General features: G+C 35.5%; 1 protein-coding gene across 6 annotated transcripts in view; it reads left to right on the top strand.

Annotated features, from left to right (window-relative positions):
- WDR17 (WD repeat domain 17) overlaps positions 1-27,744 on the top strand; it is a 102,650-nt gene that overhangs the window by 56,046 nt on the left and 18,860 nt on the right. For all 6 annotated transcript variants that reach the window (XM_038560501.1, XM_038560505.1, XM_038560506.1 and 3 more), the window contains 13 exons: positions 1,126-1,248; positions 4,157-4,341; positions 6,644-6,812; positions 9,627-9,718; positions 11,919-12,001; positions 13,908-13,994; positions 17,674-17,838; positions 19,949-20,151; positions 21,156-21,305; positions 21,393-21,523; positions 21,827-21,952; positions 22,990-23,145; positions 26,234-26,298. In XM_038560501.1, coding sequence (XP_038416429.1) covers positions 1,126-1,248; positions 4,157-4,341; positions 6,644-6,812; positions 9,627-9,718; positions 11,919-12,001; positions 13,908-13,994; positions 17,674-17,838; positions 19,949-20,151; positions 21,156-21,305; positions 21,393-21,523; positions 21,827-21,952; positions 22,990-23,145; positions 26,234-26,298 — 1,735 coding nt within the window. The remainder of the gene's footprint in view (positions 1-1,125; positions 1,249-4,156; positions 4,342-6,643; positions 6,813-9,626; positions 9,719-11,918; positions 12,002-13,907; positions 13,995-17,673; positions 17,839-19,948; positions 20,152-21,155; positions 21,306-21,392; positions 21,524-21,826; positions 21,953-22,989; positions 23,146-26,233; positions 26,299-27,744) is intronic.

Below are 27,744 nucleotides of genomic sequence, written 5' to 3'. Positions count from 1 at the left end.
TATTTATTATGCGTGGAAGTAGATGGAGTCTTACTTACACATCATAACTGCCTTTCGTTCCGTAGGACATGATTAATGATAGACATGAATATTTTAAATATGTTGTCATTAATTCCTGAGTTAAAATTCACATGCCATAAAACTCAGCATTTTGAAGCGTGCAGTTCAGTGATGTGTCATCACAATGATGTACGACCGTTACCGCCACCGCCCTGTGGACGTTTTCTCATGCCCCCATAGACTCTTGCTGGTGGCCATCACTCTTCATGAACCCCTCTCTGTGGCCCCAAGTGCACGTGTGTGTGTGTATAAACTACTAACCTACCTTCTGTCTCTGGGAATTCACCTTGTCTGGACACTTCATAGAAATGGATCGTTCAGTACATGTGTCTGGCTTCTCTGGTTCATCCACATTGTAGTGTACGTCCTTCATTCCTTTTTACGGACGAACGATACTCCATTGTGTGGACGTGACCGATTTTGTTCATCCATTCATCAGTTGACAGACATTGACCCATTTCTACTTTAATGCTGTGACAACATTGATGCACAGGTTTTTGTGTGGACATGTCTTTCTTCTGTTGAGTACAGTTGCTCAGTCAGATGGTGACTGTTTAATTATTTGAGGAACTGCCCAAATGTTTTCCAAAGCAGGTTATATATGATAGGAGGGATTTTCTGGAAGTGAGAGAGCTGTCTAATTGGTCTTTTGGTACATTTGGCAGTCTTGGTTGCAAGGAAGCAGTTTACAGACCTGTCAAAGACAACGTATCATTTAATATTATGTGTAGAAAATTTTTGTAGCTGGCTTTCCTAGAGCAAGTGTGTCAGTGGGGTGTTTTGGGGGGATCAAAGTCTGATAATGACCTTTGTAGGAAGCTGCCAAAGCAGGCAGTTTTTCACCACAGGAAAGGATTCAGAACAGAAAAAAGCAAAATAAGCCAAAAATTTAAAGGATGAATAGCATTTCATCTGTTTCTTTGTGTTACTGCATAATATTGTTTGAAGAATGCCGATAAGTGGTGCTAAAAATCTTGTAAGTTGACGTTTTTGTTACTACTTTTATGTATGGGCATTTTATGTTTCAAGTAAAATTAGTTAACTCTTTTTTCTTGATTTGACTAGATTCTCAAGTGGGTGTTTTGCGTGTTTGGAATGTTTCAAAAACAACGCCTATTGAGAATTTTAAATTAAAGAAAACAGGGTTTCATTGCTTACATGTACTTAATTCTCCTCCAAGAAAAAAGTGTAAGTAAAAATATCAAAATTTAATATTTTTCAATGTCAAACTTACTACTATCAAATAAGATGAATGATAGAATGATACAAATGCCAAGTACTATATGCCATTGAAAAGCAGATTTAAAAAAAAAATGGCCTTTGACAATATATATATACTAAAAGAACCATCAAGGCCACCCAATAGCTAATATTACTAAGTTGAAAATATTTAGAGCCAAGGTACATTTTTAAAATGCTAATAAATGAGAATATTAAGATAATCTCAAATTATCTACATGGGGAAAATGAGGAAATGATATTGGTGAAAACAAGAAATATCAAGAGTAATGGATCATATAAAATTAGTCTGAACAAGGAGACTTAATGTTTTAAGTGTGGCTCTTACACTGTAGGGTTTATAATAAAGTTGAAATAACCTAAATATTTGAAATATAGGATCTGGAACACATATTCCATGTTTGAATACCAGATGTCACTGGATTAGTAGTTGCTATTTTGGATATTCTTTCTTTATTTTTGTGTACTTTTTTTTCCAGTTACCTTTTATTGCTTCTCTAATTAAGAAAAAATAACAAAAGGCACTTAGGCTATTAAGGCAAAACTCTGGAATTTGGGGAGAGGTTTAGAATTTGAATTTTTCTTAAACATGAGAGAAAAGGGATTGACTTCCAAGTAAGCCAGGCCTGATGACTGTGTGTGCCTGGTAGTGCTTTCATCTTTGTGTGGGTCAGAGAAGAACACGGGGAAGGGGATGTAGTGATTGAGCAGTCGAGAGTTACTGACTCCTCCTTACTACTGTTGTCTTTATAATATACTAAATAATTAGCAAGAGCTATTCATTTTTTTTAATCATCTAGAATCTGTTTTTTTTTCTTTTTAAGTTTTTGTTTAATTTCTAGTTAGTTAATATACAGTGCAATATTGGTTTTAGGAGTAGAATTCAGTGATTCATCACTTACTGCAACACCCAGTGCTCATCACAAGTTGGCAAGATTTCATTCTTCTTATGGCTGAGTAATATTCCATTGTGTGTGTGTGTGTGTGAGAGAATGTATAACCTACATACACCAAGGGGCTATTCAAAGTAATGTTATTTTGGTTGCAAATTTAGTAGCAAATATAGTGGGTAATGGAAAATAGGGGACAATCTGTGCTTGAACCTCCAGACTTTACAAATTTAAGTTTTTTGGGCAGCCCCCGTGGCCCAGCGGTTTAGCGCCACCCTCGGCCCAGGCTGTGATCCTGGAGACCCGGGATTGAGTCCCACATCGGGCTCCCTGCATGGAGCCTGCTTCTCCCTCTGCCTGTGTCTCTGCCTCTCTTTCTTTCTCTCTCTCTCTCTCTCTCTCTCTGTTTCTCTTCTCTCTGTGTCTCTCATGAATGAATAAAATAAAATCTTTAAAAATTTTTTTAAGTTTTTCTGTGGAGTCCAACACTTCTGATTCCTGGGAACTAGAGGGTATAGAAACCTTAGGGACAGAGAAGTAATATGCTGGAAGCCAGCATATTGTTTATGCATCCTGTACATTTTTAAAGTTTTTTGTTTTCTTCTCTTGGTTGCTATCACGGGATGACTGAAATATTACAGATTCTCTTCTTTCATTTTTTTTCTTTTTTTTTTTTCTTGTTATAAGAGTAGCCCCTGCCCATTAGAGAAAAAACCAAAAATATGAAGAAGCATATACCAATCTTGTCATTATTAAGCATATCTTTTCAGGCCTATTGTTAGACATCTTGTCCCCCCCCCCCCCCAATTTTTTAAAGTAACAAAGTGTGGAATAAAAATTAATGTGAAAATGAAAATTTTTAGTTGTAGACATACTCACCAAATTCTTTAAAAATATAACTTACAGATACATAGGTGCATAAAAGGTGTCAACACTAACCACATTGTCAATAAATTAAAATATTAGAAAAACCACCCAATGAACATATTAATTCTAATGAAACCATCAGCAGTATTTTATTGAACCAAATGCCTCATTTGTTATTAGTAGTTTATGCTAATTTGGACTTGCTGTCATTCTCAGAGTCTGAGAAACGACTGTTATCCAAATGAATGCAATAAGGAATATCATATTTGGATTAAAAATAGAATTTACTGGGAAATATTTATCTGTATTTCACTATGTAATTAATATAGATTGGTCTAAAAAATATAGATTGGTCTGATCATTTCCAGCAGCATCATTATTTTGAATTATGTTTGCAAGGAGAATATTCATGTTTTAAGGAAAAACTTCTTGAAGATAAAATACAAGACAAAGGATATACATAAGAGACATTTATAAAATTTAAAGTTGAGAAATGGAAGTGAATAAACAGTGAAAAAAAAAACCCAAGGAAGAAGAAAGAAAAATTGAGATGCAAATGTATGTCAGGCAGTTGTGATTCTGAATTTGGGTGCTAAATTACAGTGAATTATAAGGAGCCTTAAAAATAATTATTTTCATTAGATTGGAAATTAGTGGAAGAGAGTTATTAGCTTTAAAATAAAGACATTGTTATGCATGTTTGTGTGTGTAGGGGGAAGTAAGCCATTAATCAGCATTTTGAAAGAAGATTCTAATTAGAAAGTAATCATGCTGTGCTTTAATTTATGGGGCCATAAGAAACCAAATATTCACAACATATTGTGGTTCCTCACTAATTTTCATCCAGTTTCCTCCACCTGCATGTTTATACACCTCTTCACAATAGCGTCCACTTTTACATTTACATCTGTATAATTTTTGGCAGTGCTGAGGAAGTACTTCTCTGGCAGAAAATGTGATTGTTGCCTAACGGTTCACTGAGAAATTCTGGGTAAAAGAAAATAAAGGGAAATCTTTATAAATTAAGCCCTGTGGCTTCATTCCAGCTTATGGGAACCTGTTGCTGTAAATATTTACCTGTGTATTTTCTTCTTCTTTAGTTTCAACCCAGTCTCCAACTAAAAATCATCATACGTCCTCAACAAGTGAAGCAGTTCCACCCCCGACTCTGACACAGAATCAGGCATTCTCTCTTCCTCCTGGGCATGCGGTGTGCTGTTTCTTGGATGGTGGAGTTGGACTTTATGACATGGGAGCCAAGAAATGGGATTTTCTTAGGGACTTGGTATGTGTCTGGTCTTTCCTTCTTTTATACACAACACTTATGTGTTAGTTCATGAAGTTTACTTTTACTTACATATCAAGATTGTTAAAGTTACTTTTGTAAAGAATTCTATGTTAGGACCTTATCTTGGTTCGCTGAAACATTTTAGACTATGTATGGAATGATGGATGACAAAACTATGACAGTTCTTTGAATTTTAAATGTTAAACTTCTTTAAATATTAATGTTTTTCTTTAGCTTATCACGATTACTCTGCATGGTTGGTAGTCTTCCCATTTTTGTGTACACCCTGTTGATCTTTCATATAGTATTGGAAAATTACATTTGCTGTACTATATTTTAGAAGCAAAATGAGAAATATTCTTTCAGGAGGAAGGACAAGCCCATCTCTGCCAGTTACTGCAAGCTTTGTTGCTCATGTCTGTGAAATGAACAAAGGGTCAGATTCAGTGTTTTCTAAGATTTGTTGCTATTACCAAAGCAACACGATTCTGTGATTCTATAAATTTTTGTTCTTCTGATCATTAAGCCTCCATATAAAATATAATACAGGACTCACGTTCATGACTGGTTTGGTTCTGTGCTGTGGATACAAGCACAAAAGGTACAGTACCTTTACAAAGGTAAAGTACCTTTACCTTGGTGCCAGGCATCTAAAATAGTGCTTGACACATAGCAAGAGTTTAATCAGTTTTGTTGAATTAATGAATCTGTGAACCAATGGAGGCATGTAATAATGTATATTGTACTGTAATTAATATTTGTCAAGAATCAGCTTTAAGTCTCCCTATTTCAGAGTGCATAAAAACGCTTTTTTATTTTCTACAGGTTTGCATTAGATTCAGCTAGACATTCAAGAAACTTTTAAATGTTGGTTTTTTTCACCGTAGAAAATTTTAGAAAAGGAATCTAGAGCTTTAATCACCCTTATATATAATAATATATATATGTGTAGCTTATTTTTATATATATTCCTTTTGCAGATATTCTCTAGATTTTTTAGTCTTCTTGCCATGTAAAATATTTTTCCAGTGTGGTAAACTCTTTCTATACTTTAAGGTACCATTTACTTTCCAAAAAATTTATGAAATTGAAGGGAGAAAAAATAAGAAAATGTTTAAATTTGTAAAAAACAACATTAGCAAAGGAGTGGTTATGCGATCTAAGTTCAGTGGGCTTTCTGTTGAGTGTATATCTTCGTATTAAACTATATTAAACTATGTTATTTTATAGTCTATAAAAACTAAAATTTTCCTCGATTATAAATTATTTCAGTCTTTTTTTTTTTTTCACTTTAAAAATGCCTGCCAGGGGATCCCTGGGTGGCTCACCGGTTTCGCACCTGCCTTTGGCCCAGGGCATGGTCCTGGTGTCCCAGGATCGAGTCCTGCATCGGGCTCCCTGCATGGAGCCTGCGTCTCCCTCTGCCTGTATTTCTGCTTCTCTCTGTGTGTGTGTGTGTCTCATTGATGAGTAGATTAAAATCTTTTAAAAAATAATGCCTGCCAGTCAGAAGAGAGTGATATTTTTCCTTACAACATTCAAAGAGTAAAGTTGTTAGAAAATTTTGAATGAGACTAATGAAAAATCAAGGCTATGCTGGATTCTTCTTATTTCTGCCAAAATGATGAAGTTCTTTTGGAGTATGTCATTGATATATAAAAAAAAGAGGATATTTGCATGTAAGGATCTATAGTTTCAGTTTCATTTTGTTTTTTATTATACTTCTAGAATAAAATAATAACTAGTAATAGTTAATTGCTTTATATATTTCTAGCATGGTATCTCACATATGATAAGAAACAGTTTTGGGGTGCCTGGGTGGCTCAATCAGTGAAGCACCTGTCTTTGGCTTAGAATGTGATCCCAGGCTCCTGGGGTGCAGTCCCACTAGGGCTTCCTGCTCAGCGGGAGGAGTCTGCTTCTCCCTCTCCTTCTGCCCCTCTCCCCCCAGCTTGTGCTCTCTCTCTCTCTCTCAAATAAATAAGTAAAATTTAAAGTCTTAAAAAAAAAGATGTGTTTTGCATTCTTAAGGTTGACAAATGACACTTTTTTGAACATCTTTGTATTTAGTTGGGATTAGAGGCATTGTGGTTGAATAAAATCTAGGTCAGCACAGAGAATGTTCAGCCACGATGGTGATTCCAATTCTGTGCTAAGATAATTGTGTATGTTATATATTATTACACAAATACTTATAAACTGTAGTACATATGTCAACTTGACTATATACATTGTGGTTTGTTTATTAATAACATAAATTTCCCTCAGTAGTTGTGACTTCTGTGTGCTGCATTCCTAGGGACATGTAGAAACTATCTTTGACTGCAAATTCAAACCTGATGATCCCAATCTTTTAGCGACAGCTTCATTTGACGGCACTATAAAAGTCTGGGACATAAACACATTAACAGCAGTATACACCTCCCCGGGGAACGAAGGGGTCATTTACTCCCTTTCATGGGCTCCAGGTAAGAAGTATTTTATTAAAATCAAGAATATAATTAAATGACTTTCCCAACTTTTATTTTCATTTGATTTATATTCTTCTCACATTGCCACCTTGCTCCAGATGACTGTAGAGGCCAATTAGTACCAACCCATATATTGGCTCAGTTTTTGTGGGATTTTCAAATAAACTGCCCCTTGCACAAGGTACTTTGATTTCTGGGCCTTTCTATATGACATAATCATATAGAAAAACCACAATCAATAGAGATGATCCTGACCCATCTAATTTTAGCTGCATTTGTATAGCTATGCCTTTAGAGGTATAACACATTTTATGTGACAAAAGTTTTCCTTAAAATCTTCATGTGAATCAAATACATGAAAATAAAGAAATAATAAAACAAATTATCATACATATCTTTCCCTGATCCATCTGTTTGTAAATATGAATGATTATACATAAATCACAGTTCAACTTCCACCATGTAATTGTATATAAATTCCACCTCTGTAATATTGAAGAACTTTTATGCCAGATAGGGTCTTTTGTTTGATCTCTGAAAAAAAAAAAAAGGCTATTTTTATACCTTCCCGGACATAAAGAAAAGAAGAGATGCCCTTGAAACCTATCTCTGACATTTTTTTCAAAATATTATTTCCCTATATCATTTTGCACCCCCAAATGAATTTTTCATTTTATAAAGTATATAGAATACTTTTCTTATTTGTCCTAGTGGTAACATATTAATTTAAAACTCACATATAACCACGATATAGCTCATTTTTTAGAATATCTTCTTATACACAGGGAGTTTAGCCATGAATTTTTGGGCTGTCTGGTTTTAGATGTCTTCAGAGATTCTGGGAATCTCGGATTTTATGCTAAAAGTTTTAATATATATATATATATATATATATATATATATATATATATATATGCCTCTATCTGTCAAAGATTATCATAGGACTCAGATTTTCAGAAAGATCTGTGATACCAAAAAGGCTGAGAATGTACTGCTGTTTTATTTATCCCTCAAATTGCATGACGGAAAAAAGATCCAGAAAAAAGGTTTACTTCCAACTCTTCATGATGGTAATCATTCCTTTAAGCAAAACATCCTTAGTGCCATATGGACACAAGGCTGATTGAAACATAAAGTTACTTCACCAGTTAAGAAGGGAGGCAAAAAACGAATTAGATCTCTGCCTAAGAAGGTCTGCTGCCTTCTTCATAGTCATCCCTGTTTTCTGTTGTGGGATTACTAACATTTATTAAGGAGGGTTGAGGGTCCAAGAGGTTGAATAACCGATCCAAGACGACGAGCATAGTGACTGGTGGTGGAGTCAGGTCTGAACGGCTATCAATTTGATCTTCCAGCCTGGGCTGCCAGGCAGTGGCCTCCACTCCTGTGCAGCAGGGTCCTGGCCAGCAGGGCAGTGACACAGTGCTAGGGCAGCTCCTAGGTAGACAGTCTTCCTCCTAGAAGATGTTACATAAGTCTCCAACCTAAAACTTAAAAGGAAGTTGCAACCATAAAAACCATTGTTCTAATTCATCACACACGAGCTCCCATCTTACTTAAAGCATCATTTCACTCTCTACATGGAGACTCGGCCTCAAGAAAGTAAAAATGTTAGAAAATGGCCATTCTTTAATTTTTTGAAAATTAAAAAAGCAGTGACTACTTTTAGTTAATATGGTTAAAATATAAAGGATTAATGAAGGTTGATAAGGATGGAAGTAGGGTCGAGGATGGAGGATTGCATAACTTGTGTGATTTTAGAGTAGCTCCCACAAGAAAAGAAAAGTATAAATTAATTTGGAAACTTCTCCTTAATAATTTGAGGACCCAAAAAGGGGAGCAGAGTGAAAATACTAGAAATATGGTAAGGACTTATTTTTTTAGCTTTATAATCATTTATCACAAAGTATTTCCGCCATGTGTTATTCCTAACTAGCATGGGACCACCATTCCTTTCTTTTAATGGAGAAATCCTCTTCTTTGACTGCCTTGCAAAAAATATTTAAATACTAGATAATCTACTAACTTAGTAGCAGTTTGATTTTCACAGATTTTTTTATTTCTTAAAAACAAAGAACATTCTTTATGTTTTTGGTTTAAAAAAAAATTGAATTTTTTCATGTGTTTTGCTTACAGAAATGCTTTCCCAACCAAAAAGAAAAAAAACTTACTAGATGTAATGTAAAGAAAAATGTAAATACTGACTGGAAAGGGGATAGTATTGAGGAATTATTGAAAATTTTGGTATTTATGATTGTGATAGGTTGGTCATGTTAATGAATGAGTATTTTAGACATCTGTACTGAGGTATTTATTGATGAAATGATAGAATGTCAGAGATATGCTCCAAAGAGACCCAGGAGGGACAAAACAAGACTGACAATATTTTGAGAATTGTTGAAGCTGTGCGATAGATTCTTCATACCATTCTCTTTCTATTTGCATACATTTGATAATTTTCATTGCAAAAGAAAAACTCAAAAAGAATTACTTTGCAAATTGCAAGTCTTACATTTTCAAAAATTACGTTTTGAAAAGAATTATATCAGGGGATCCCTGGGTGGCTCCAGTTTAGCGCCTGCCTGCCTTTGGCCCAGGGCACGATCCTGGAGTCCCGGGATCGAGTCCCACGTCAGGCTCCTGGCATGGAGCCTGCTTCTTCCTTCTCCTGTGTCTCTGCCTCTCTCTCTCTCTCTCTCTCTCTCTCTCTCTCTCTCTCTCTATCATAAATAAATAAATAAATCTTTAAAAAAAAGAGAATTATATCTGTGGCAAACATTCCACATAATGTCTAACAAATTGTTTCCCAAGGTGATTTAAATTGCATTGCTGGAGCAACTTCCCGAAATGGTGCTTTTATTTGGGATATTAAAAGGGGCAAAATGGTGCAACGATTCAATGAGGTAAGGTGTATTTATTGCTACCTGAGTAGTACAATGTCTTATACCACCTCATTTTTGTAAATGCTTTTCTGTCTTAATTTAATAATCACCAGGTCGACATTATGTTCTGTTGCTGGAAAAAAAAAATCCAAGTGAACATATACATGTTAAAATGAACTCTGAAAAATGTAGTTGGGTCTAAGATATAAAAATTCACCTAAAGTTGCATTTGAGATTCAAAGGAATTCTGAATCATCCTCCACAAAATTATCTGGGCAAATATTCAATATTTGTAAAAAGACTAAACTCAGGACAAGTTCTGAATTACAGTCTAAATTCTGTTAACAATTAGCTTTAAACATAGCGAGAATCATCTAATGTCTTGAACCTGATTCTTCGCCTGTAAGATGGTGAAGTTGGATTCTAGAATTTCCTGGATTTCTGTCCTCCTCTTGAATTCTGTTATTCCAGGACAAGCACTAATACCTCCCCCCTTCCTGCTCGTAGTGTCACAGATTGTACTTACTTCTGCCTGGAGTGAAACTGTCATCCCCTCTTTTACGGAGTTCCACTAATATTTGGACACCGCATGTGATCTCATGATAATATGTTGCATGTGAATCAAGGGAAATAGGAAAGGACCTCTCACTGTTTTGAAATTTCATTCATATCCAATGATTACTGTTGAAGTTTATTGAATATATAACTTATTTGAAAATGCCTTATATTTGAAACTTTGAAAGACTTATACAAAAGCCTGATCTTTCTCTGAGGATCAAGCAGCTGTGATCTTTTAGGGGACACTACAGCACTGTCCCAGATGCAGAGCATTAGGGGACCTTTACAACCACCAGTAAACAGTGTTGCCTCTCAGAGGAAGCGTTGACAAAGGACTGTATACAGTTACGTCCCTCCCTTTCTCTACAGAACAATAAATTCAGCAGTGCCCCCCAACCTGCCCTTTGCCCTCCCATCAAGAACAGCACTTATCCCATAATAGTCCTGTAAAAAGCAAAGAAGAAATGAATCTGAGAAAGAAACTTTTGACCTAAAATCAAAGATGCTGTCCTGAGGCATCACATCTACACCGTGGCCTCTGTGACCTCAATATCTGCCCATCGGCACTGCACCCTGGCATCAGGGGTGTCTCACACCCATGCCTGTCTTCCCAGCTTTCGGGAACTTAGTTGAGGCTGATACAGAAGTGCTTAAACCTAGGATAATAGATGTCGGGCAGTGCTAGCTTGAGTTAACTGAATTACGTATGTCTCACAGAAGGAAATGCAGGGTCTGAGAAGCCCTAGGTGCCCTTTTCCTGGGGTAAAGCTGATGGATGGGGGGGCCTCCACTCCTTCAGTTACATGAGTATAGAGACTGCCTCCACTTCATACCAGTCTTTATACAGCTACCTACCTTCACCACCCCCCAAAGAGGAAAAAACAGCAACTGGAGACCACTTTAGTAAGGTCACCCTAAAACTCCAGATAAAATGTTAATTTAGTCTCTCCTTAGCAGCAGCCACAATTAAACTACTATATAAAGTTAAATAAAAGCTGAAAATAGATTGATTGCAACCTTTACTCACCCATGTCCTAGTTGACGAATGACATTCCCATGTATAATATATTCCTTGTGGTTTTACAAATCCTCATCATACTGGTCGTAACTATCCCTTCGTAACTATCCCTTCCCCTTCCCCAGCCCGAGAATGCAGAGGAACAGGTCAGTATAGAGTGATTTGTTACAGGGAAAATCTTAACTATTTCTCCTTTGTTTTTATAAAAATAAAACTTTGAAATTTAGAAGAACGACCAGTAATAACGATTGCTTGCATTATTTCGTACACTGTAGCTGTGGTGGCACTAGGTTGGGAAGCCGGTAGATCCCTGTCTTCGTCTCCACACTGGCACTTCTGGAAAAGGCACTAAGCAGAGCTTTAATCAATAGATGGCTGAGGAGGCAGTTCTGGCTCTCTACTAGCATCTCCAAAAACAGAAATAGGGCCACTTAATTGATTTCTTAACACGGGGTTTTATTTTTTAAGCGTGATAGCTTTCTACATTTTTAAAGTATATATTCAGCTTTCTGCTGTTGACAATAATACCTCTGTCAGCATGTAGAGTAAGTTCCTAACAGAAAAGCAATACTAGAAGAAGTAAATAAATAAGAGAAAAAAGGGGTGAATTATTTTTTATTGATAGGTATTTTGCATTTTTTGAAGCATGGAAAAAATGGAATATTCTGCGTTGCCTGGAGTCATAAAGATTCCAAAAGAATAGCCACCTGCAGTGGTGATGGTTTCTGGTAAGTACTATGTATGAAGTTGTACTGCTTGTAAAAGATACATTAGATAATACCAGTTGTGTCCTGTTAGCACATACATCAAAGTAGTCAATGAGGTTCCACCTGTACAGCTTCTACCGACTGTCCTAGATACAGGTAAGCCCATATGGGCATGTGCCATACTGCTCTATCAGTAATAAATAAGTGTGCAGTGATACTTAAAATAAATAAACCAGTAATGTCTTTCTAAACAAAATACTACCCGAGTTATAAGTAAAACACTGTGTGTGAATTGCCTCAAAGAAACTTTAGGAACTTTTCACTAAGAGTCTAAATTGTCCTCACCACACTTTTGGGGGAGTGTTATTTCAGTTTTACAGGTGATTCAGGAGATACCAAGTGCTCTAGAAACTTGTTTATGGATTAAGCATCTGCCTTTGGCTCAGGTCATGATCTCAGGGTCCTGGGATTGAGCCCCACCATCGGGCTCCCTGCTTGGTTGCTCAGTGGGGAGTCTGCTTCTCCCTCTGCCCCTCTTCCCCACTTGTGCTCTCTATGTCTCTCCCACATAAATAAATCTTTTTTTAGAAAAATAAACTTGCTCACCTTTTGTAGGTGCTATTATTAAAAAAAGTATGAGAAGCCTTTATAAGAAGGGATAAAGTAATGACTGTGGGAAATGCCTTTTTTTGGAAGGTGACTAACATCTCTGACCTGGTATTTCAGAAACAAGTGCTTTCTTAATTCTGTTAAGTACCAGGCAAAAGTAGGTTTCCAAGGAATATATGTAAGGGAAAGAATTGTCTTTGAGTTAAACAAATATTTTTATCAAGATGATGCTATTGTGTAGCTATAGGTATGGCCATCTTTCACAGGGGGTATAGACATGTGTAGTTGTTGAGAATATAGTAAAGATGGTCTCCTGTTAGGTTTTGCAATACCCAGCCCAATTTTCTCATCCTCACATTTTAATTTCAATGAAAAAGGTAGTTGTTATGGAAACCAGAGATCTTCACAGGAAGTTGAAATTTTCGGAAATAGCCATATTAGTGATTTTTTTTTCCTGAAAAGAAATTTATTAATCGATAAATACCAAAATACAAAAGATGTGTCTCAGAGTTTTTTGTTAATGCGATACCCCATTAGCTTTACCATGTACTTTGAGGACCCCACTGGTTTGATAAATACCACACGTGATGACTACACATTTGTAAGCATAGGTCACTACCACTCCCCAGTAGCCTCAAAAGTTTTCATCGGCCTAATATTTTAGAGGGTCTTTTCTAAAGACTTAAAACCCTCTAATGCATTAATTTACACACAGCTTCATCTTTTCTTTAATGGAACCAATAGTCCTTGTGTTATGGAAATGGTATAGTCGGGTATTAGAGTTTCTTTAATTTTGTAGCTAAAATAGATCCTTTGGGGGAGAGAGGTTCCTCCAAATGTCTAGTTTTATCACTTAGAATATGCACAACAATGTTACAACTTACATGTCTTGGACTTGGTGTAATAGTATGTGCAACCAGCACTTATAAATGAATTGTTTGAAATATAAATTTTGAACTGCAGAATTTTGAAGCTGAAAATTGAATGCATATTAGTTATATCATTGTTTTAAAATATATGTGTTAAACTATGTTTTTCCTCAACTAAAAGTGTTCTGTTAGAAATAGTTTCTAAATCAAAATTTATCACATTCAAATTAATTTAAGTGGATGGCCATAATTAGTACTATCTGATGTAAATATACTTAACTTATAGTTGGTAATATCATTTACTCAGTACTTTTAAATGTTCCCTGTGCTTTGAAGATAAGGTCTCTATCCTAAAATATTTATGTTCGAATTATTCAGTTCTGGCTTTGTTTTTATGAATAATGTTTAGAATGTTGTTTTTTCTATTAACATACTATACTTAATTTCAGTATTATTCGAACAGTTGATGGTAAAGTGCTACACAAATACAAACATCCAGCTGCTGTGTTCGGTTGTGATTGGAGCCAAAACAATAAGTAAGAATTTTTTTCCCCAAGATAAACAATAACTTCTGAGATTTTAAATAAGCGTGAAATTTAATGTTATTCCCAGAGGTAATGCTCATCACTCTCTTTAGGAGAGTTCTTGCTGTCTAGCCTTGTAATTGATTGTTCATGTTAGCTGATGCTTTAGGAAGAAACATAGAACTAACTAATAAAAAATGGAAATTAAGTCCAATCTGCATGTGGCTTCTACCATGGAAGTGCAGTCCTTTCCCTAAACCCTTTTAGGAATCTCTCCAGTCGTCCACCATGACTTTCTATTGCTGCCCAATAATGCTAATGCCTTGGGAATGGATGATTTCCTAAAATATAGAACTTATGTGCATAGTTTTGAAAGGTCATCCTTGCTTTCGAGCCTAGTATTTACCATGTAAAAATCAGCTCAGATTTAAAAATTAATCCAAGTCAAGCCTTCACTGAAATTGATCCTTTAAGTCACTACACTTCCAAGAATCTTACATTTCAAACTTCTCTGTATGGTATATAAATTATACTTAAAAAATTCACTTTCTTGAGATACTGTGAAAATAACGAGAAATGATGCTTTTCTGTCTTGCAAGTGGAAAATATACATACTAAAATATTAAAACCTTATCATATTTGTATTCTGAGTCAAATCACATACAAAAGGATGTCTTTCAGTAAATAGAGAAGAACTTCTAACACAGAGGTTTTATGCAAAGTGAGCTCATGCCCAGCTCCAGCTCCTCCTTGCCGGATTCCCCATCTCAGTGGCCTGATAATGTTCACAACAGAGCTGCTGAAGCCAAAATCCTTGGCCTCTTTTATACCTTATCATCCCCCCAATTTCTGTTTCCAGTCGGCTATCAGTTCCTGTGATATCATCTATCTAGTTATTCTTTTCCAACCACTCCCCTCCCCTGCCATAAACCAGTAATACTTTGCTTTTGGACTTCGTCAAAAGACTTCTAAATCGATTCTAGGATTCACATTCTTTGTCACTACTTCCTTATCTCCCACCTAACCTTCTCTATGTTGAAGTCAGAGAATTTAACAACCAGATCTGAGTGTACCATTCCATTGCTTACAGTGATTGTAGGATAAAATGCAAAATCTTAGGAGCCCAACAGGGAAGTCCCTCTGCAAAGTACATCTATATGGAACATATCTTGCTGTAACAAAGGCCTCATAGGAATAACCCACAGCCAACATCATACTCAGTGGTGAAAAACTTAGAACTTTTCCTGTAAGGTCAGGAACAAGACAAGGATGTCCACTCTCACCACTTTTATTCAGCATGTTACTGGAAGTCCTGGCTACAGCAGGGACAGCATAATGAAATAAAAGGCATCCAGATCAGCAAGGAAGAAGTAAAACCCTCACTATATGCAAATGACATGATCCTCTATATAGAAAATCCTAAGGACTCCACCAAAAAGCTACTAGAACTGATAAATGAATTCAGTAAAGTTGCAGGATACAGAATCATGGTACAGAAATCTTGCACTTCTATGCACTGATAATTAAGCTTCAGAAAGTGAAATTAAGAAAACAGTCCCATTTATAATTCCACCAAAAACAAAAAAATGTCTAGTAATAAAATTAACCAAAGAGGTGAAAGACCTGTACTCTGAAAACTATAAAACTCTAATGCAAGAAATTGAACATAAAGAAATGGAAAGGCATTCCATGCTCATGGGTTGGAAGAACAAATATAGTTAAAATGATTGGGTGGTGAGATGTGGTGTGTATATATAAATACAATGGAATATTCAACATGGATGGAGCTAGAGAGTATAATGCTAAGCAAAATAGCAAAATGCTATTTTGCTAAAAGAGAGGGAGCAAGGCAAACCAAGAAACAAACTTAGCTATAAAGAACAAACTGATGGTTACCAGGGAGGAGACAGAGGAAATATAAGATGGATATTGGAAGAGTACATAAATATTGACCACATGAGTAATAAATACATATAATCTTAAAAACCACAATTTTAGTAAGAAATTGGCTGTCTCACCCTCTAAAATGTTATCTCCTTGAGATCAGCAACTGAGTTATCTATTTTTAGCAGTATATTCTTAGCAAAACACTGTGCTGCTAACCCTCATTGTGCCTAGAGCAAAGTAGATGTTTAAAAATTATTTCTTCAATACACAATAGATAGAAGTCATCTTGTATCTGACCAACAGAACAGTTCCGCATTCTTATTTTTCTGTTTTATGGGTTAAGCATTTGATGAGTTGAAATAAAAACTAGACATTAATTTGTTTTGTTGTTTTTTAAAAAAGTCCTTTATAGTTAACTTTTATGCTTACTACCAAGTGTACCTAATAAATTTCATTTTTATTTTTAAAAGCCTTTTAAAAATATTCTAATAGCAGTATCCATTATTTTATGTAGCCCTTTAGGAGATAACGTGAAAAATATTTTGAACTTGTAAACATTTATTCATAATATATCTGTGAGGGGGTATAGCTCAGGGGTAGAGCATTTGACTGCATAATATATCTCTGAATTTATAATTTGGATAGCTGTACATGCATTCCTTGAATGTTTATAATTTGTTAAGATTTTATATCATGTATCCATATACACGTATGCAAAAACATACTCGTGTACATGTAAATATTTGTAATATGCAAAGAATGTTTTCCCACATGTAGAAACTGGCCCATTTATCAGTGGGACTTAGATGTAATATGCACATTTACAGATTGGCAGGCCAGGTTGCAAACCGGTGTATTTATGCATGTGGCCTTAAATAAATGCAATTACTACAACCCACTTGGCAGAAATCAACAATTTGAAGTTTGAGGAAGGTTGTGAGAACAGTTGTATCCAAAGTGTAACTTCTGTTTGGAGCATGGAGCCTGTTTGTATGGTTGTTAACATTCCTCAGGGACACTGTTGCCCCATGATACCACAGGCCCACTCTACTCCTCCCAAGTCCATTTGGAACAGTGTTCCATGTATGACCACTTGGGTTGTAGATGAATATACAGATGGATATACATGGTTACTTAATTTACTCTCATTTTCTTGAGTATAACAGACAAAGATCATTAAAAGATCATAGCCATGCATATTTACAGAAGATCCTTGGTTGGAACATAGAGTTAAAGTGTCTCAAACTGGTGCAGCCACCAAAGACAATGGGGAAACCAGGACTGTGACTTTCTGTCGGATGGGACAACCCTGGTCTGTGGGCAGACGTTCCAGCATCCTTCAGGGGAAGCACTGCTATTTGTATTCATGCCACAGAAAAAATTTACCAGTGGTCAGGGCATGTAGTGATTAATAATTTGCTTACCAGTGAGGAAGCAGATCTCAGTTACTCACCATTGGAGACCCTTGTTAAGACCTACGGTATGAAATATAAAGATGTGAGAAATATTCAAGAAGTTTTGAATCTGGACATTTAAAAAAAAGAACTTATAGAAATAGGAATTCCATTACCTCTGATCTAAGATTGAAAACTTAAAAATGCAACTGATTAAAAGAGAAGATAAAAAAAACTTTGCACTAGGGCAGTTTCTGAGAATAATGGTTTTTACTTACGTGTTTTAGGTCTAACTTCATTAAGGAAGCAAAAAATTTTAGTTTTAGAAATTAGAACTGGGTATATTTTAAAATTATCAGTAACAAATATCATTTTTTTCATGTTTTACTGTGCCATTGACGATATTTCAGAGACATGATAGCTACTGGCTGTGAAGATAAAAATGTTCGTGTCTATTATGTAGCCACCAGCTCTGATCAACCACTGAAAGTATTTAGTGGGCACACTGCAAAAGTGTTCCACGTTAAATGGTCTCCTCTGAGCGAGGGCATACTTTGCAGTGGTTCTGATGATGGGTATGTATTTTTTGGATTCTAATTTTTAGTCCTTAAAATCATAAGCTTATAATCTTCTAGAAATGCATATATTTATATGATCCAACTTAGGGATGGAAAGATTTTAAGTATGTACATAACAAAGATGTACAGGCAATTAACAGTTACCTAATTACATTTAACCATAGTAAATTAAATCTTGCCATGCTTATATTATCATCTTATTCATGATTTCTATTTCCTCGTTTTGCTTACTATGGATGCTTATTTCTGTCTTATTAGCAACAGAGTTAAGAGAAACAAAAATTTCAAAAGGATCGGTTTGGAAAGGGGAAAAAAAAAACCCTGAAATGAACAAATCTCTGTAAAATATAGAGAAGAGTTTATTTTTAGTAATGTCCTGATATTTAATATGGAAAACAGTCCTACTCTCTTTTCATTAAGAATAGGAAATAAGATGATCATATTTTAGCATGAAGAGAATTTATTTAGAAATGAGAGTGATTTAACCTTTTTTTTTTTCTGGTTTTGTGAAAAAGTTCCTGAAATCTTGTCTATATTTTATATTCAAACAGGATAGATTTTGCATAATACAGTTTGGTCCGTATTTGAATATGAGATAAATTTAGATAAGAGAAATCTTACTTTATGCAGATAGAAATCATAGTATACAGTAGCCAGAAGTCTAATATTGAATAATTGACTGTTTTCATCTTGAAACTTTGGCATCCATCCAAATTTCCTAAGAAAAGCAATGGTCAGATTTCTGTGGGTTATCACTGGAAAAAATACAGTAAGGTTATCATGTCCAAGTGAATGAGTTGACTTATGAGATTGTTCTCTGTTAACATGGACTTCAGTATCTGAATTCTATTGCTACATGAAAAAAAAAAAGTATGATATTCAGCCATTGTCTAAGAAATATTTGTCAAAAAGATAGCAAACATTTTACTTAATTATGAGGATGAAACTTGAAAATCTTTTGTAAATTCTGTTTATTAGTTCCTTAATATGACTATATAGGTAATAACATGCTGCCTAGCACCTTTAAATATGCTTATGTACAATGGGGTATATAATGCTTTTCTTATGTTTGACTATAAAATATAATTATGATGTTAGCCTGATGTTTGCCTAATCTAAATTATGTCATAAAGCAAGAACACCTGTGAACGCCCCTTATGATAACATTAAAGTATTTTGATACATGTCACTTTAACATTATGAAAGTATGATATCAACCAAAATAACTTCAAGGCTAACAGGAATTAGCACAAAATTAGGTTGTGATATGCCTGGATATATTGTCCTGTGCTGCGTAAGGGAAAAGAAAAAGAAGGAAATCTTTATAGAAGGCATAAATAAATATGCCTTAAAGAAATTAAATATATATATAATGTATCTCTTTCATAATATAACCTTTGAAGTATTAATATTTTGGCATTGTAAGATTGATATAAATCTGCAACTAAAAATTATTATGAATTGTTCAGGCGAAGTTGGCATTTGGAGGCCTTAAATTGATTTTGAGTTCAAATTATTATTTCAGTAGCATTTGTACTTTGTACAATTGGTAGATTCAAGTAATATCATGAATCCATTTATATTTAAGTTTTGTACTTGATTTTAGAGTGATTTTACACCTACTAACCAACTTATTTTATTGACCAAAACATGAAGGAATGATTTACTCTTTGATAAGAACATAAAGATGAATTGATTATTCAAATAATACCCATCATCATGCATGCTATGTTTTCATGATTTACAAATAATGTGTATCATTAAATTATTGTATCCCTATTATTAGTAATTTCTTGGCCTTCTCTATTTCACTTTAAGAAAGAACCTTTTAAGTAAATAAATTGTGAAATAATAGATTTATTATCAGTTGTAAAGGACCAGTTAAAGTAGGGGGAAAATCTATTGAAATAGGCTAGCTCTGGCATAGTTAATTGTTCATTTTCATCTGCTATAAAGAAAAGAATCGTAACGTATCATGAATCTTAAAATGCCCTTTGGATATACTGAGAAATCATTGTTGTGCGCCACTAAGAATGTGTCCATACTTTAGACAAATTATAACCTGAATGGTATTTTATACATAATATACATAATATTCTGTTTTCAGTTCTGTTCGAATCTGGGATTACACTCAAGATGCTTGCATAAACATTCTTAGTGGCCACACTGCACCTGTGAGGGGATTAATGTGGAATACTGAGATTCCATATCTCCTCGTGTCTGGCAGCTGGGACTACACTATAAAAGTATGGGACACTCGAGAAGGAACTTGTTTGGATACTGTTTATGATCATGGTGCAGATGTATATGGTAAAGTGTTTTTCACTCATTTTTAAATTTTACTGTATTAATGAAGTTTATAATTTCTAAGACATACAGTATTTTTAAAGAAACCTTACAGTGTTTCATTTTAAAATAACATTTTTCTTATTAGAAACTGTGTGGTTGTTTATTATTGAAATATCAGAATATACAGATGATAACCCAAAATGTCAACCAACTATTGTGTTTCTGTGTGTACACACACACACACACACACACACACATATGCATGCAGACGCACATGGCTTGGATTTTTCTCCCGCCCTTTATCATCACTCAGAAGGAAGTTGTAAAACAGGAAATCCGTGATAAAGTAGATGTAACTTATCTACCCATTACTGTATCTCTACTGTTGTATAGTTAGGACAACGTTTTGCTTTTTTATGTGAAACTAAGTCTTTAAATACGATTGAGCTGGGTATGGAAATCCGATTTCTTGTCTTCTGCGTGTCGCTTTCATATGACGACCCAAATCTTGATGGGCACAAGTAGGTGAATTAAGAATGCAAAAATGGTTCAGGAGAAAGTGACCCTAGTCTAGCCACTTGTGTCCATATACTTGACCTCAGTGGCCTTTCAGTTGAGGCAGAGGGGGCTGAGTGTGGGAGAGAATCCTGTTGCTGGATGTCCTAAACTGGAAAGTCCCAACTCTCTTCTTATAATTAGAACCTCTGTCCATCCACCATTACCTCACAGATTACCATGTACTCCACGGGTGTGACAGTCTGCTCACTGCTGACCCAACTGTAATGTAATTTCAACATTTTCATCCAGGACCATTCGCTAATCATTATTCAATTTTGTGTTCATATTTATAGAATATGCTAAGTAATATACTCTATTCTTATGTCATTTTCAGCCAAAATGTGAAAATGCCGTTTCAAAACTCTTCCTTATAACTTCAATTCTGTAGAAGTGTTATGAGGTACCTGTAGATAAATAATATTTTTTGGTGTTTACTTTAGTTAAAATAGGTTTATTTTTTCCATCAGGTTTAACATGTCATCCCCGCCGCCCCTTCACCATGGCCTCCTGCTCCCGTGATTCTACAGTGAGACTCTGGTCATTAACACCTCTAATCACTCCTTTACAAATAAATATTCTGGCAGACAGATCTTGGGAAGAAATTATCGGGAACACTGGTATTGAAAATGTGCATGTATTAGATTTTATTTTTAAATAGTATCTTATAAGCAATCCTTTCTCACTGAATTATGTCTGTTCTTTAGATCATGCCATAGAACAAGGCACTCCTCCTCTATTGTGTGGTAAAGTATCAAGAGATATTAAACACGAAATAGAGAAACTAACTGGTAATCCTCGAGCAAAAAAACTAAGATGGTTTTCAGAATGTTTATCTGTGAGTATTTATTATAGGAATTAAATATGAACATTTTCCCTGTAGTCAAAAATGAGTCATTACAACCATTGTCATTATCACATATTTACATGTATCACCCCAACTCAGCGGGTCCCTCTGAACATAGTTGGTGCAGAGTGAGAAAGCAAATGGAAACCAGAAACAATAAATGAAATACAGTTATTATTTCGTTAATCTTTCAACTTAGATATGCCTCATCATATTTTTGAAGATGCAAAATTCTGGGGGTTTTTAAATAATTCATTTATTTTATCTTTGGTTATTCTGTATCAACCTTTTTAGCCTCCAGGTGGCAGTGACAATTTATGGAATTTAGTCGCTGTGATAAGAGGGCAGGACGACAGCTTGCTTCCTCAAAACTACTGTAAAGGAATAATGCATTTGAAACATCTGATTAAATTTAGAACGGTAAGTCAAGTATGCAGGTATCCTGTCCCCAAGCAGAATTATTTTTGCCTTTTCGTTGTTAAAATATAAACATTATTCTGGAAGATTTCTATAATTAGAGTTAGTAGACTGAAGTAAGTGAACGCTGAGGAGATAAGTCATCAGTAAAAACCAATTATGAGAGTCTGAATTTTTTTTTTTGAGAGTCTGAATTATTTGAGACTAGTTAAGGCAGTCATGGTTTCCATACGTTGAATCTCGTGAAATTTTTCAAAGGTCACTTGGAACTACTTGAAATGCTTTACCCTATTACCAAATAACCGTGACATTTGGACCACTCTGATTTTAGTCTCAGAGGCCTGAAAGACTGTATTCTGGGATATGTTTTATTAAAACTGGCCGTATTAGAGCTCTTATTAAATTCCATTACAAAATCACCAGTTACCTCATACCTGGAGTGATACCCCGTACCAACAAACCAGAGCTGGGATGAGAAAGAGGAAATAGCACTTATATTTGCAATAAAATATCCATGCTTAACGTGACTGGGAGAGCACGAGAACTGTGCCAGAGGTGTGGATTTGAAGGTCCCACAAAACAATTATTTTCATAAAGGAGTATTTTCTGTAGTCACAACCCCACCTAACGACTACAGGTCTTACCTCCTGATAGAACAGGAGCCAATTAGACTGAGCCTATCATTTTTAATGTTTATTCCAGACTTTTATATTTTTTCTTCCAGTACTTACATATCACTTTATCACTCATGACCTTTTAACCCCTGGACTATAACCACACCTGGTGAGTTTTAAGGACAGTGGGATTTAGCCTGTCTGCCCACACCCGACCCAGCTAGTCTTTACCCTGCACCCACACCAGAGTATTATAGTGGAGGAAGTATCATATTTTACAGAGAAAAAAGACTGATTTTTAAAAATATTTAATTTCCAGTGCTACATGCTTTTAAAATATGTGCCCCTGTCATGCTTTTATAATCATCTGTTATCACCAGCTCTTGTATAACAAAATTTAGGAAATGTTATTTTCTGTTTAACCAGTCTGAAGCCCAAGAATTGACAACAGTCAAGATGTCTAAATTTGGTGGTGGAATTGGTGTCCCCACCAAAGAGGAGAGGCTGAGGGAAGCTGCTGACATACATTTGAGATTAGGACAAATTCAGAGATACTGTGAACTGATGGTTGGACTTGGAGAGGTAAAGTGCAAACATCAACGACTTCGACAAAGTAGTCTTAAGTATTGGTGAAATGCTAAATGTGAAGTTTATCTTTTCCAGCTTTATATGCTTCTCTGCCCGTCTGCTGGTAGGTGTCTACCTGAGGGCACTGCTTATCAAAGTGAGACCCCCTGGGTGGCAGCATCTGCGTTCCTTGGGAACGTGCTAGACGTGCATTACCCCTAGACCTAAAGAATCAGAGACCCTGGGGATGTAGCCCGATGATCTGTGCTTTTGTAAGCCCTTCACAGTATTCACAGGCTTGGTAAAGTTTGAGAAACACTGCCCGGTAGGATCTTTGATACCCCAAAGATATCCGTGTTGGCTGATTAGCTCACAGTGGGCTCCCCTTGTGTCGTAACTGGACCCCACACTGGCCAGAAGAAGGGTCTTCCCTGAGGATTAGCTGGTGAAAGATGCTTGTGAGGCACATCTTGATTGTGTAGAGGACTCATTCAACAAAACAGAGTTCTCCAAAAGGTCAAGATGAGTCTATCCTATTAAAATTCAGGGTAGTGGTTCTTCTGGAAAGTGGGTGGCAAATAAAATAGAACAAAAGGGAGAAAGGGCTTCTGGTTTTTGATCTGGGTGCTGGTTTAGTTGAATGTATTCAGTTTGTGCAAATTTATGAAGCTTTTCATTTTTCTGCACAGCCATGTTCAAGAAAAAATCTCCCACTCCTCAAAAAAAAAAAAAAAATCGAATGGCATGGTCTCATTGCCTAGTTGATCATTTGGAAAAACTCTAGGTTAGCTAACTTTATAATTACAAAGCATGTCATTAAGTGTACTAATAAATAATATAAAATAAACAATAAAATTACATTAGAATATTTCAAAATTAAACTCACCTTTTTATTCCCCCACACACTAAAAACAAATAATGAATTACTGCTTGACTAAGATAAAATGTCATTTTAAAATTTTATTGAAAAGGAAGAGGTACCTGGGTGACTCAGTCAGTGGAGGGTATGCCTCTTGATTTTGGCTCATGATCTCAGGGTCGTGGGATCGAGCCCTGCGTCTGGTTCTGTGCTGAGCATGAAGCCTGTGTCAGATTCTCTCTCTCCCTCTGCCCCCTACACACACCCCCTTGCCCTTGTGCATGCTTTTTTCTCTTTGTAAGAGAAAAAAAAGAAAATCTCTTTTTCTAAAGAAATTTAAAAAAATTTTTAAAGGCATTGCAAACTATAAAGTGTTTAGGGGCGGTATAAAAACTTGACTTTTGAAGAAATAGAAGTTTTGTCTTAAAAGTGACCCATTTAACAGGTCACTCTTAGAATATATATCAAAAGTCAAAGAGAAAAAGAATAAATGAATTTTGGCAGAACTCTAATTCTTCATCTTCCTGAGTTTTCTATCTGGGTGTATATATTTTCAAGCTATGTTTAAGCTTATTAAACTTTAATAAGGTATCTACTTAAATGGAGCTTAAGAATTTTATTGTTGTGCAGTTTCATCAATGTTCTTAATGATGCAAAAAACTATGCTTAAAATCCTTGAGAAATCAGAATGTCATTGTAATTGTTCACGGTCACCTCCTTCCGTAGTTTCTGTTTCTGTGAGATTAATACTATGAGGTTAGGGAAAAATTTTATCTTTTCACCTACAAAATATGTTTTTATAGAAAAATCTTGATTTCAAAAAAAAAAAAAAGAAAAATCTTGATTTCAAAGTTAATATGCACTGTAGCTTCTTTCTTCCATTTGGCTCTACTATAATAAAAACAAGATTTCCTAGGAGCATATTTATTACTTTTTTCAAAAAAAGTGACATGACTACAAATAGCAAAGCATTAAAAATGACCTATTTTGTACACCCAAAACTAATATTACACTGTATGTTAACTAACTGGAATTTAAATAAAAACTAAAAAAAAAAAAAGTTACCTATTTAAAATTTAACCTATCATTTTCAGGCTAATTACCAATTCTTCTAGCCTTAATTGCAGTAGAATTCTACTGTTGGGGAGAGACATCATATGAAGTTTAGATTGGTGTTGTGATGTTTCAGAATATTGTACCTTCACTTCCCTTCTAGACTTTTGAGTTTAGTGAAGTCTGTATTTCCATGTAATTGTCATTCTTGCCTTTACCGAACAATGATCTTCTTTATTTTTAAAAAAAGATTTTATTTATTTATTCACAAGAGACACAGAGAGAGAGAGGCAGAGACACAGGGAGAGGGAGAAGCAGGCTCCCTGCAGGAAGCCCCATGTGGGACTCGATCCCGGGACCACGGTGTCACGCCCTGGGCTAAAAGCAGCGCTAAACCGCTGAGTCACCCGGGCTGCCCAATGATTTTCTTTAATAACAGTCTAATTTTAAAATATGAAGACCTAAAAAAAAAATAGGAAGACCTGTATTATCAACTATAAAGGAAGAAGTGACAATAAATATATAATTTATCAAAAATAAGGAAAGAATAAAATAGAAATAAATGTCATATTTGTTAAACAGAAGTGACAGTGCAATAAAAATTTCAGTATGTATTCTTTTGAACGTAGAATGTAGATTGCTGTAGAACAAATTACTATGGTGTTGTGTCAGAAGATGAATTAATATATTTTTCAAACTACGTATTTTAGTTACTACTCTTCCCCTCCCCTTACTCTGCCCTCGACCTCTCGGTTTAGGATTTTACCTGTTAAATAATACAATTTACATATCTTACTTTACTTTAAAATGTGGTAATATTTATAGTCTATGGAATGCATCCATCAGATAGGATATGAAAAGATTTCTGGAAATCCAAACAGTCTAAAAATACACTAAAACCTTGTATTCTAAATGTGTGTTTATTAAAAAAAAAAATTCCATTAAGATCTAGCACAATCAAAATAGATATATTTAGAGGCCTGCAGGGCTCAGTCACTTAAGGGTCTGGCTTGGGCTCAGGTCATGATCCCGGGGTCCTGGAATCCAGCCCCGCATCGGGCTCCCTGCTCAGCCGAGAGTCTTGCTTGTCTCTTCCTCTTCCTTGGTGCTCACTCTCACTCTCACTCTCAAATAAATAAATGCAATCTTAAAAAAAAGACATGTTCTTGCCTTTCTCTCTCTCTGTTCTAGTGGGACAAAGCCTTATCACTTGCACCAGGGGTGTCTGTGAAATACTGGAAGAAGTTAATGCAGAGGTAAGCAGAGAGTCTTGTGTCCAAATAGACATTTTAAAATATGTTAAAATAGAATCAGTATATAAATATGATGGTAGCTTTTGAGATTTTTTTTTTACTCTTATGCTGTCTTTAAAAATAGCTGAATTTTATGTCTGCTAACAATAAATTAAATGAGTCAGTTACAAGTCATTTTGGTGCATTTGACCTGACATCTGATAAAGACAGTGCAAGCAGATTTTTCCCATGTCAGTAGAACAACTGACAGATCAGTAAACATACTGGTTAATATATTAATGGTTAACCTAATTATATAATTATATTATATATATAATATATAATATATATAATATAACCATATATAACCATATATATTATATATAACCATATATTATATATTATATATAATATAATATATATTAATATAATATTATATATATTGCTATTGAAATATAACTGGTAATATTTTCCTGAAGGCGACCAAAAGTTCACAGAATATTATTCTAAAAATAATCTCAGAAATTCCCTCGGGACACTAATCCGTGCCACCTCCTCCCCGTGAATACAGAGGAGGTACTGATGACAAAGAAGACTGTTGCTGAGAACGGTTAGTTTCTTAGGGCTGCTGTAACCAAGTACCCTGAACTGGTCAGCTTAGGACAGCAGATGATTGCTCCCTCCAGCTCTGGAGGCTAGAAGGCCAATCTCAGGTTGCTGGAAGGATTGGTCCCTACAGGAGGCTCTGAGAAAGCATCAGTTCCATGCTTTTCCTCCAGCTTCTGGTGGCTGCTGGCAGTCCTTGGTGCTCACGAACTCATGGATGCATCACTCCGATACCCGCCCTGTGTATGTCTGTGCCCAGATTTCTCTCTTTCTTGGAGGACACCAGTCATAATAGATTGAGGGTCTACCCTAAACTGACTACACTGGCTAAGACTGTATTTCCAAATAAGGTTACATTTGCAGATACCATGGCCTCCTACTTCAATATATCTTTTGGGAGGACACATTTCACCTCACACCATATTACTGTTTTCTATTCATTCATTTCTGTTCAGTGAATATTTATTTAGTTATTGCTCACTATGTGCTAATCACTGTGCTAAGCCTGTAGAGTACTATTTAATGAGTGATTGCCTTGCTTCTGGCATTAAAAAGTTGTGATTTTTCTTTCATGGGACGTGATTTAGAAGCAACATCCACTGCAACTCACATGTATAAATACAGATCTGTCAGAGGCTAACCATGAAATGCAAAGGGATTAACGAACATATTTGCCATGGGAAAGTAGACTGCTCCCTGGCACCTGCTTTCCCAGTGATAAGTTCATCAGCGGGCTGGCTGCAGCCCCACGGTCCAGGCTCCCCATCCTAAGTTCTAAGAATCCCAAGTAATTCTTAAGTTCCTATACCCTCACTGCACCGTGGTGAATGTTACCCTCCCACTGAAACTTTAATAAAGTCAAGG

The sequence above is a fragment of the Canis lupus genome, chromosome 16 (assembly GCF_011100685.1).
Source record: "Canis lupus familiaris isolate Mischka breed German Shepherd chromosome 16, alternate assembly UU_Cfam_GSD_1.0, whole genome shotgun sequence".
Lineage (NCBI taxonomy): Eukaryota > Metazoa > Chordata > Mammalia > Carnivora > Canidae > Canis > Canis lupus.
This window is presented reverse-complemented; position numbering and strand designations above follow the sequence as displayed.